This window comes from Coturnix japonica, chromosome 16 (assembly GCF_054131305.1).
Source record: "Coturnix japonica strain WE chromosome 16, WE-NBRP24, whole genome shotgun sequence".
Lineage (NCBI taxonomy): Eukaryota > Metazoa > Chordata > Aves > Galliformes > Phasianidae > Coturnix > Coturnix japonica.
In genome coordinates, this window is record NC_140678.1 from 1913326 (window position 1) to 1925080 (window position 11755).

Here is an 11755-nt window from a genome sequence, read left to right on the forward strand (position 1 = left end):
GCCGCGCATTGCCCCCCTCGGATTCCTATTGGCTGAGCGCCTCAAGGTGGGCGGAGCCACAGCTGGACCGGCGCGAACCGGCTCTCCCCGCAGTGAACGCGAGGTAAAAAGGCGCAATCTGAGCCTTTCATTGTGATTGGTCAGATCTAGCCTAGAGGGCGGGACAAAGCTCAGATGCTGCAACGCTATTGGTAGAGAGATCTGTCAGTGTGGGCGTGGTCACGGCGCTCCGTCCTTCCCCTCAGGTCTTTATAGTGGGCGGTGCGGGGAGGGACGGAGTGCGGGCCGAGATGGCGGCGGGTGCGGATGGAGCGTGTGCTGTGATGGTGCTGCTCGTGATCGGCTCCATGGCGGCTGGAGGGGATGCTACAGGTGAGGATCAACGGGAGGAGCGGGCGGGAGGGCTGGGAACGGGGCTGGGTGTGAGCCATATAGGGCAGATTAGGGTTGAGTGCTGTGGGGCCCTCAGACACCGGTAATGGGGCTGTAGGGGCTGGATGTATAGGAGGGATCTATGGGGTCCCTATGGGAAGGATCTATGGCGTCCCTATGGCGTCCCTATGGGGCTGGTTGTATGGAAGGGATCTGTGGGGTCCCTATGGGGCTGGATGTATGGGAGGGATCTATGGGGTCCCTATGGGAAGGATCTATGGGAAGGATCTGTGGGGTCCCCTATGGGAAGGATCTGTGGGGTCCCTATGGGGTCCCTATGGGAAGGTTCTATGGGGTCCCTATGGAAGGATCTATGGGGTCCCTATGGGGTCCCTACGGGCAGGATCGATGGGGTCCCTACGGGCAGGATCTATGGGGTCCCTATGGGAAGGATCAGTGGGCAGGATCTATGGGGTCCCCTATGGGCAGGATCTATGGGGTCCCCTATGGGCAGGATCTATGGGGTCCCCTATGGGAAGGATCTGTGGAGTCCCTATGGGGTCCCTATGGGGTCCCTATGGGGTCGGGGCCGGCCGGGCTGCTCGATCTCCCTGCTGCTCGGCACGTTCGCTGTAGGGCGGGGCTGTACCCGGTCCATACCGGGGGTGGTGGGAGCTGCCCCTTGTCCGGTGCCGCCGCTCCGCCTCCGTTCCGACCGAGCAGCCCCATCACGGAGCTCCCCGGAGCGGCTGGGGATGGATGGAGCGGAGCGGTTCCGATCTGTGAGTTCCCTGCCTTAAACAACGGCGTAACTCATCCGCTCCTCCCTCTGTGTGGCTTTAGGGAAGGAATAGCGGCTCTTAAACCCTTAAGGATGTTCACATGGAGCTTAAGTTGATAATCCCTTTCCACAAGGAGGGTCGGTGCCTGGTGCCCTCGAGTCGTTCAGTTTCTTCCCCGTTCTCAACCCCACGCTGTGATTTCTCACCTCTTCATGGCACACAAACGCGATCTGGGTTCGTTTGGAGCCTCAGGGTTTGACTCAGCCCCGATACGGATCCGGAGGTGGGGGCTGAATGTTGCCCTATGTTGATGCTGAAACATTGATGCTGAATTCCAGGCTACAAAGTTACTGCGGCTTTCCAATTGAGCTGGAGGTTTCGGAGGAGCCTGAGGGTAGAAATGTCAGCCCAGGTGTTGCCCTACAGCAAAGAGAAGGTTTAAATTCCCCCCCTGCAATAACTGTAACCATAGGGGAGCAGGAGAGAGAATGGAGGGATGCTTTATTCCCAGTGTCTTTTGTATACAGCTGGATGGATGGGAGCTGGCACTGATTGCCTCCTGTCTATGTGTGCCCTTAGGCAGGGCTTAAAGGGAACATTCTACCCTCACCGTGTTGTTTTTACCCCTCTTCTCCGAGCAAACCCATCAGATAATGAGGTGTTGAGATGCTGCCTTTAGGAGATAGGAGTGGGTAGAAATGTGGGGTCATTTTGTGGCTGTTTATTGAGTGTGGATGGGCTGATTTCTGGGTGTTGCTGGGGTCTGTTTGGGATTTAAGCCTTTGTGGGGCTGGGCCGGGTGTTCCTTGTTTTCCTCCTTTGCTTTTGACAAAGAATTGAAGTGTGGAGAAGCTGCTTCCAGCCCTGCAAACCCAAGGTGGGAGGACCTGCCCTGCAGGCAGCTGCTGTTAGATCTGCAGTGTTAAAGGATGTGCCTAATGAAGCCCCTTTCCTTGCTGTAGTGCAGCAGAGGTTACTCTTCAAACCAACCAACTGGAGGGGTAAGGGAGATGGAGGAGGAGGAGGGGAGGGTTCTCTGCAGCCTCTGAACTGCATCGAGTGCCCTTTAACTCAGAGCACATAACCTTGCAGCAGCTTGTTTTATCAGCCTGCTGTAATCACCTTGTAGCTGTAAAACACTCACACACACCCCAAAATGAAACCAAATGGAGACCAATTGCTGCTTATTAGCCTCTCTTTTGAGTCAGGCTGTAGTTAATGGGGACAGGCTTCTACATGTGCTGGTGTTGATGCCGTGGCTCTTTGCAATGAGGTGGTTGGGAGCATTTAATCCTTGCAATGTGATGCACAAAACCGACCCTATTGCTTCAGGTGCCTCCTACATCTCTTGCTTTAAAACAAAGCGGTTCAAGATCATCATCCTGGTGTCCCTGTTATGTTCTTATAGTCCTTTCATGGCTTGGAAACTGCTGCAAAGGTGTTTCTGAATGGTGCATTTTAGAAGCAAACTGCAGTGCTGTTGTTGACACAAAATAGCAGCAGCCTCCCAGGCTGCTCTGACCTCTGTTTTAAGGTGCCTTGGTTTTAAATATCAACTGTCTGCTAAAGCTGCCTTGTATCCTATGAGGTCAGAGCTCTCCTTGCTTCTCCAGGCACTTCTACCCCTGCAAACCTCTGAAGTTTCAGTATAGAAAGCTAAATTTTCCCCTTGAGAAACGTACCTTGCAGGCTCCTTTGTGTTTGTCTTGAGGGAACTTGGTTTCATAATGCCAGCTCCTTTCTGTGCTCATAAAACCAGCCATGAGATGGCACGCTGAAATGTCCCTAAGGCACATAGAAACAAACAACAGCCCCAAACCCATCTCTCTCATGCCCACGTGGGGCCGTCTGTATTGAAGCTGCTTAATAACAGCCAACTAATTTCCTGGGGCTGCTCTTGTTCTGCACGTTTACTGCTGGCGGTTCTGGGAAGAGCAACCTGCAGTCAGCTGCAGGAAATACGTATTGCAAAGCTCCCTATTTCCTCTGGAACCTCATTGGGGTTGACACGTAAGTAACACTGACTCCTCAATGCCTTTAATGCAGTGATGCTGAGCTTCCTGCCCCCTTTAGGGCCTCTTTTCCCCACCACCACCCTGTGCTGTGATGATTTGGGTAGCCTGGGGCTGCTGGATGTGGCTGATAGTTGGTGTTTGGCAGCTGATATCAGAGCCCTGCGTTGCTTTAGCTGCAACCTTTGGACCGTCTGCTCTCAGACATGGACCCCTGGAGTCAATAAACACGTTGTATATTTCTAGGTGTTTGGTTTTAGCCTGTTTTATTACTGATTTACTGCTGCAAAGCTGGCTTGTCCGGGGGGGTGAAAAGTCTCATCTTGCTGTCTTGGGGTGAGAAATGCCTCTGTGCAGTGTGAAATCAACACAGCTGATAATATTCTCACCTTGGGGAGGTTGGAGCAGGACTATAGATCCCCCCATTGCTTTCCAGTGGTGGTGTTCAAGCAAGGAGCCATGCTTAGCATGCTCAGTGTACCCATAGAGATCCATACAGGGATGTGCTTTTCCTGCTGCTGGGAGGCAGGGCTGGCTCTGTGCATGCAATGTGCGTGGCCTCACTTTTCTCCCAGGCCTGGAGGGGACACGTCACTGTAAGGAGATGCAAAGGATTCCCTTGTGGAAGAGCATTCCTGTTTGCATAGCTGGGAATACAGCTGTGGTTTTGCAATAGGAAATCTGGCTGCTGGTGGAACAGCTTGAACTGAGAGCCATAGAATAAGGGGAGGGAGAGCAGGCAGGCTCTGATCCGAGGCTTGTTTGTGGCCTTCTCTCAATGGCTGAGTTTTTGCTTGTGGCAGGTGGGATTCTTGCTTTGCACTAACACTTTGCACTAATACCTCTTCAACTCGTAGCTGGTTTTATAAAGTCACCGCTGTCTCAAAGGAGACTGACTCAGGACAGCGTCGAGTTGCACTGCGAGGCCGTTGGCAATCCCATCCCTGAGATCCAGTGGTGGTTTGAGGGTAACGAGCCCAATGAGACCTCTGCTCAGCTCTGGGATGGCGCGTGGCAGGACCGGGTCCAAATCAACGCCACCTACAACCTTCACTCTACCAGCACCATCATCATCGCAAACCTCACCAGCGAAGACTCGGGCACGTATGAGTGCAGGGCAAGCAACGACCCTGATCGCAACCACTTGTCGAAGAGCCCTAAAGTCAAGTGGATCCGCTCACAGGCCAACGTTCTGGTCATCGAACGTGAGTGGCCATCCCAAGGCCTTGGCACTTGCTCGGACACCGGTGTCTTGAGTCTCCTGCCATGTTCACCCTTGCACCCGTGGCTCCCAAAAGTCCCCTCCTCACCTTCTCACCCCGGCTGTAGAACCGAGAGACATCCTCCCCCCCAACCTCCCCTTGTCCCTTCTGTCATCTCCTCCACCACCTCTGGCTTGACCTCAAATGGCCCTGCTCAAAAAGGGTTGTGACTTCCCAACCAAAACGCCATTCTGTGATCCCGTGCCTTTTTTGTGGAGCCAAAGAACCTGGACCGTGCTGCTTATCCCCGAGTGCCTCTGTGCCCCAGTGCTGGCTTAGAGAATGTGAGAGCCTTGGTTCTGCTGGTAGAGTCTGCCCTAACCACCACTGATAAACCAGCCCCTTCCCTGCACCTCGTGCAGCCTCCTCTCCTCTCAACAGCCTTGCTTTAAGCTCGCTTTCCTGCTTAGTGATTCAAGCTGTGGGGACCAAACCAATCTGCTTTTATAGTTGTTTCTGGTGATGCAACCGTTTTTGAAGTGGCCGTGTCTGTGTGCGACTCTTTGAGTGTGGGGAAGCTGCTTGTGTTCTGGGTATAAGCATTTCCCTCTGCTTCCAGAGCCAACAGGCTGCTGCTTTCTGACTAATAGAAACCTAAAATGGGATCTAAGATCCTACTGAGGCTTTATCACGAAGCAAAATAGTGTTCTCTCCAGTATAAGTTATGGAAAGCTCCAGCTGAACCTTCTTGAAGGGGAATGCAAAGAGGCAGGAAACCAAAAAGCCTGTTAGCCCTGTGCTGAAATCCATCTTTCTTGGAGATAAAGCTGGGTGTAAGGGTAGGAAACATAAAGGGTAGGTAGTGCCATAGGGGCTGTGTAATGGTTCTGCTAATGGCAGCTGTTGGAGTGCCTCCTTTGAGGAGCTGATGTCTGAGTCATCTTGTATTGCATAATTGACTGTTTCTTGGCACATGGGGCTCCAGGACCTTTTGGAGTCCTGGTTCTATGTGTGTTTTTTTTCCCCCTCGAGGGAAATCTCAGTGCAACTTTTTGGGCTGCATCAGCTGATGCACTCAGCGTTTGCATAAGGGCTTCTTTCTTATTACCCCCTCCCATAGAGGGCTTTGGCTGCCATAGGTTACACTGCCTGCAGGCAAATAGATCTGCTCAGGCTGTGGGAGGTGCTGGCGCTCAGCAGGCAGCCTCTGAAAGCAGAGAGCTGTGCTGCTGTTCCCAGCAGGGCTTTTTCCATCTCTCATGGAGCTCTGAGAGCTGCACCCATTGAGGTTCCCAACCTGGAGTGCACAGCAGCAGCTCTGCCCCACTGTGAGCAGCTGTAGCTCAGCACCCCAGTGTTGCTAGGGGGACTCTTGTTGGACTATAAGTTGACAACATCCATCAGGTCTAGTGAGAAACTGATGCTCAGGTAAGTGATGGAGGCAAGGAGCTGTGTTCTTTAACTATTTACATTCAGGTTTCTTGGGCAGGTGCTCGAGAACACGAATAGCAGATGTTAACTTCTCTGTATTTGCTCACCAATAGGTCCGGTGATCACAGGGCAGTACATCAGCTCTGCTGGCAAAGTGATCCTCAGCTGTAACATGAGTGCACCTCCCACCCCCATCAAGGGTCACAAATGGATGCTGGGAGACAAGACACTGAAGACAGAAGAAAGCAATTCAAACTCTTACATCAGTTACACGTAAGTGTCAGGAGCAAAAGCAGATTCTTATCTACACGGTGGTTGTTTCTAAAGCTGGAGATGATTAATATTTCCCTAACCCAATCCTAAGTGCTTGCAAAAAAGACAGTCTTACATTTGAAGGCCTCGTGGAACAGCACACTCTAGTGTTCTCTGCATGTTGCTTTGACATGCATTACTCTTCTCTTGCACAGCAAGCAATGGAGTTGCCTGCTCCGAAAGCGTTTGCAGGTTGTGGCTGAGCAGATGTGGGAATAGTGGCCTTATTGTGGCGGGGCAGTGAGCCTTCCTTTCTGATTACAGTCAGGCCTGGCTGGCACTGACCCAGCAGCTGTAGAGGCATCATGTCCTTTTGTATGGCAGTGCCGACGTGCCTGTCTCCCCATAGCAACAGGGAGCTGAACAAGGATTAAAGTATTTATAACCCAGCCTCCCTCGTGTGACCTCAATTCCTTAGCTGAGTGGTTTTTGGAAGTGGGAAGCTCCGTGTGCAGCAGAGCTAACAAACAGTCCGTTGTCCCATTGCAGCCGTGGACTGAAACTTTGCTGGCTCCTTTCATTGAGGGTTGGGTATTAGGGAGCTGCAGAATGAGGGGTTTGTTGCAGTCGGCATAATCCACTAAATCTCACTGCAGCGACTTTGCAAAGAGCTTTAATGTGCGGGGAGGGAAGGGCAGAGAGCAGGGCTGCAATGGGTGCACGATGCTGCATTAACTGCCCAGCTGGGATGGGAGAAACTGCCTATAGAGGAGGGTGCTGTTCAGGTGTCCTGCAGGGGTCTGCTTCTGTATGTCTGAAATTACACTGCTGACTCATTCACCATCAGGGTGCTCATAGGATGACCTGTTTTGTTTTGATAGGATCGAGGGGAAGGTTGAAGATCACTCTGGTGTCTACGAATGCATCTACGAAACAAACCCAGTGGCAAAAGGAAACGTGTCTATAGAAGGTAACGTGGTCAGTTTGCTTTTGTGGCTGAGGAAGGGAGTAGGGAAGCTGTGCTCTCCTGGTCTTTACCAATAAGGATTCAATGTCTACTTGGGAATTATCAGATGCCCTCTGAGACATCTCCATTTTATCAAGCAGCTGAAGCATCTGTAGGGTCAGCCTGAAGTCCTTGCTGTGTTCCCACAACAGTGATGGAAGGGGATGGCACCTACAGGTCCAACCTATTTGAGCCTTTCCTGAAGCAGCTTGATGTGCTTTCCTCTTTGGAAATGTCAGATGTTGGGTGAATGATGGGATCATGACCCACTATAATGAGCCTCTTAAACTGAAGGGAAGCCTTATGAGCGATCAGACTTTGATGCTGGCCAGGTGGATTGCAAGGAGTACAAGTCGTTTGCAGGGAGGTGTCTCATTTCTTTTTGTTTCTTACTGCAGTTCCACCCCAAGTTGTAGCATACAAGAAGTCTGAGCATGGCAATGAGGGGGACACAGGCGTGATGATCTGCAAGAGCCCTTCCTACCCCCCTGTTGACACCTGGACCTGGTTCAAAAGCGATCAAGGGGTAAGTGCTCTGATTTGTTGCCCCCCCTCAGCTCCCTTCTGCTCACCAAGAGGGCAGAGGGCCTCTTCCCATCAGAATTAGTTAAGTCAGAGTATCCTTTATGCTCAGTGCTGTGGCAAGGAGGACTTCTGTAGTGACAGCACTGCATGATGAGTGAGCAGCTCCCCTTGTGCCAGCCCCGATGTTCTCTTTTCCTCCCTCTTAGCCCATCGTCAATGGTACCGGCCGCTACATTATCAAGTCCAGTGGCAACAAGACAGAGCTCCGCATTCTTAAACTGAGCATTGAGCAGGATACAGGTGACTACCACTGCAATGGTACCAACCTGAAGGGCCCTGGAAGTGCTACAGTGAATCTGCGCGTCCGCAGCCGCCTGGCAGCTCTATGGCCCTTCCTGGGTATCGTGGCAGAAGTTCTGGTTCTCGTCACCATCATCTTCATCTATGAGAAGAGGAGGAAGCCAGATGAGGTTCTTGATGGTAAGAGGAGGCTGAGGTTGAATCTTCCTGGGGACACAGAGTAGCCTGTGGGGTGGAGGTAGGCATTCAGTGTGAGGCTGCCTTTCAGGAACACTTCTTATCTAAGCATGGTAGCCTTTACCCAGCACTTTGTTCAGCTCCTTCACAAGGATGGGGCTTTATCTGACCATTAACATGCTGGAGAAACCAATTAGTAAACAGCAGGCTGTGTCAGTGCTTCTATTAATACCAGGCTTAGTTTAACTGCAGCTCATGAATCTGTTCTGGGCTCTCAGATTCACACATCCTGACTCCTGGGGACTTCCTCCATGCATAGTGTTATCTTTAATCTGTTCAGAAAACATGGCTCCTCCCTTTCCTTATCAGTAGGAATCTTCATTGTGTTAACCAGCTTTTCCTTCCTTATCTGATCCCATTAACAATGAAGTATAGATGCTTGGTATCCTTCCTGTTTGCTAGGTCAATCACTTCAGCCCTTTGCTGGGGAGCAGCACACATCAGGTGCACTGAGTGCTATGAAAGGGGAAGCAGAGGGACTAGGACTAAATGTTCCTCCCCTGACTGTGGGAGCTTCAGGAATTCAACTCAAGGCAGTTTTGTGAGTGAATCTGTTTCCTCTGACAGCCCTGGTTGGAAGGCAGGTGTCTCATGTATAGCTGTGTCTCTGAGCAAAAGAAAAGCTATAACTGGTTCACAGAATGCTTTGGCTTCTGCTGACGTCAGCTGGGTCTGGGTCCTGTTTGATGCTGATCAGTCAGAGCTGTAGGAGATCCTTTAACAGATGAAGATGGGACGTGTGATGCTGAAAGGTCCTGACACCCTCCCACCCTCTGGCTCATCAGCCAGAGATCTTCAGCACTTGAGAACCTGAGCTTGTGGGCGAGGAAACAGCTCAGTATGTGACACCCTTTACAACAGGGCAATATAAAGCCCCCAAAATCTTTGTAGATTTGCCCTTCTTGAGAGGAGCTGACAGGAAGGGAGTGCTGGGCCAGCTCAGACAAATGCTGTTCCCCAGGCATGTGGTTGTGGGCTGGCAATTCTCTATTACCCAGAGTGGGAAGTCTAACTTGGGTATGGCATAATATCCTTGCTGGTGTTATCTTTCCACTCTTTCCTCCCCTGCTGCTGGATACTAACTTGCCTGGTAAGAACTGGGAGGTGGCTCCAGCTGTGCTCCTGCATCATCCTCTCACCAGCTGTGTGCACATGTTGGGTCCAAGGCAGCCCCAGTGCTCAGAGCAGTGCTGTTCTGCTGCAAAGGCAATGGAGCCTTAGGGGGGAAGTGGCAGAACGCAAGGAGCTGGTGAAAGGACACGGTGTCTTCTTAGCTGAGTTTCTCCACGTAGCAACAATGTGGTGTGCAGTGTATTTGTTATGATTTCACAGCGTGTGTGGGGAGGACGAGGGCTTATTGATGCTTAAAGCCTTGTTCCTGAAGTCTCCTGCATAACAGGAGCTTATGTCTAAGCTCGCTCCTTGTCCAAGCACAGGCAAGAAGCAGCTTAAAGCTCATGCAAGGCTGTGGTGTTCCGATAAGCCCTCCCTGCTCTCCCAGGCCCTGCTGAAACAACCATGTGAGTTCAGTGCTGTTCAGACTGTGGTGCCCAATGTGTCCAGTAACTTACCTGGGTTGCTCAGCCCTGGGGCTCGAAGGAGTGGAGGAGTCATAGATAACTTCATGTTTGTTCTTCTATGACACAATTCTTTCTTTCTTTTTCCTGTGCTGTCCTGGACGTGAAGATGATGATGGAGGCTCTGCACCACTGTAAGTGCCTTGCTTTTCTGTTTAGTCAGTTAGTATTGCCAGATTGCATTCATTGGGGAATCTACTCTGAGCATAAGAGCTAACTGAATGTAAGAGCTGGCTGCTGCAGGAGCTTCCTGGGAGCTGTTTCCTCCATGTTTTTTTAATGTGGCCTCTATAGAAGCAGAATACTACTTAGAACAGCACAAATGTCTCCAAAACTGATTGTTCTGGAAGCTAACCTCATATTGCTCTATCTCACCCAGCTCTTAGTGCACAAACCACACCAGTGGGGCAGGGGTGGGTTTTGGTGTTGTTTTCTTCATCGTCCCTTTTCTATTTGCAGGAAAAGCAATGCCACAAACCATAAGGACAAGAATGTCCGTCAGAGAAATGCTAACTGAGCAGAGGTTAGTGCTGCACCTGGGGGTTCCTGCTGGGTTGGGGCACCCTGGGGACCTGCTGGGTCAGCTTTCCCCTCCCTGCAGCCATGGGCTCATCCTGCTGGTTATAGGGGGCTGTCCTGCATCAAGAAGAGCCTTTAACCCACACTGTAGTGCAAGTGCTTGGGAAGGAGGCATTGCTATGAAGTTCAGGCACAGGCCAGCAGGAGTCTGATAAGGAACTGCTAAATTGGGACAGTGGGAGAGACATGGAATAAAGCATTGGGCTGTACAGCATGGGAGGGTCAGGGCTGCCTGATTCCTCCAGCATGGGGTGGGTTGAGCTCACAGCTTTGCTTAAGGCAGCTGTTGTCCTTATCCTTTATCACCTCCCAGCACAGCCTCGCTGGGTTCCCTAATTGCCTTTTCTTTTCTCTTGCACCAGGTGACGTGTAGCTGAAGAACTTTGTCTGGACATTGTTTTCTTCTCATTTTTCTTTGGTAAAATAGCACCAGGAAATACTTAGCGTGTCCTTCAGTTACTTCACTTTCTACAGGAAATTAAGTCGTAGAATCTAAAACACACCCTTTTTTTTTTGGGAAAAAAGAATAAAAGGAAGAGCTGTGGGAGGGTTTTGGGTTGTTTTTTTTCTACCTGTAAGCATAAATCCCTTTTATTTTCTGGTAGTTTGGATCACTGTCATAGATGTATTTCTTTATGTAGGGGGGGTAATGCTTTCTTTCTCACCTTTGGGAAGAGCTGTGTTGGGTAGGATGACTTTGTGATACCTCTGTGTGTGAGGAGCAGCAACATCACAGCTCCCTGTGTGCTGCAGGTCAGGAAGAAACTGCTGTAGTAACCTATGGAGATGAGCTGATCTCCCAATGGGCTTAAGAAAGTAACTCTGGGTCTTTCCCAGTGCAGAGCATAGATAGCTGCATCTTTGCATGGCTTGTAATTGCCAGACTTCCTGGTCAGCTCCCACAGGGATGCTCTGCGTGATTACAATCAAGCAGGCAACCAGGAAGCAGTGTTAGAGCTGGGCATTGGCTGAGCATGATAATAACTCATTTAATGGGTGGCTGCTGGTATCTTGAGTTGCTACACTGGAGTGAGCAGATGCTGGGGCTGAGGTGCTGGGGGTTTGCATTGCGTTCAGTTCACATTTGGGGTGACAAAGGAGACTGTGAGCAAATAATGATCAGAGGATTCTTTCTTGCCGGGTAGCACTGAGCTGATCCATCTGTTAACGTACTTCACAAATAAAGATGATTCCTCTCTTTTTTTCCATCTTGGTTTGGACTCTGGTCTCTCTCTTCCCTCCTGGCTGGGCCCCCTGGGTTTGTTATCCTGCTTTGACCCCTGCCTGGCAGCTCTTCATAGAGCACACAAAGGTTTTGGCTCCCAGGATCTCCTGCCGGCTCTATCTGCTCTCTAATCACAGTGTTACACTGAGTCAGGTTCAAACCCTTCCAAAAGGAGTTAAGTGGAGCTTCCTGAGGAGCACTGCTGTTTTATCTACCTGTTTTCATGGTTCTTGCCCTGCTGTGTGGTTACTCATG

At 50.8% G+C, this 11755-nt stretch overlaps 1 protein-coding gene across 2 annotated transcripts; it reads left to right on the forward strand.

Moving 5' to 3' along the window:
• Nucleotides 1-275: 275 nt before the first annotated feature.
• BSG (basigin (Ok blood group)) lies at nt 276-11483 on the forward strand. 2 transcript variants are annotated; one of them, XM_085517694.1, is made up of 9 exons: nt 276-372; nt 4024-4371; nt 5913-6072; nt 6933-7021; nt 7456-7583; nt 7789-8062; nt 9806-9830; nt 10156-10219; nt 10638-11483. In XM_085517694.1, the coding sequence occupies exons 1-8, from the start codon at nt 291-293 to the stop codon at nt 10211-10213; spliced, it is 1164 nt and encodes a 387-aa protein (XP_085373820.1). In that variant the 5' UTR covers nt 276-290; the 3' UTR covers nt 10214-10219; nt 10638-11483. The 2 variants fall into 2 exon arrangements, with proteins under 2 accessions (XP_085373820.1, XP_015742173.1); XM_015886687.2 differs by lacking the exon at nt 4024-4371.
• Nucleotides 11484-11755: the final 272 nt, after the last annotated feature.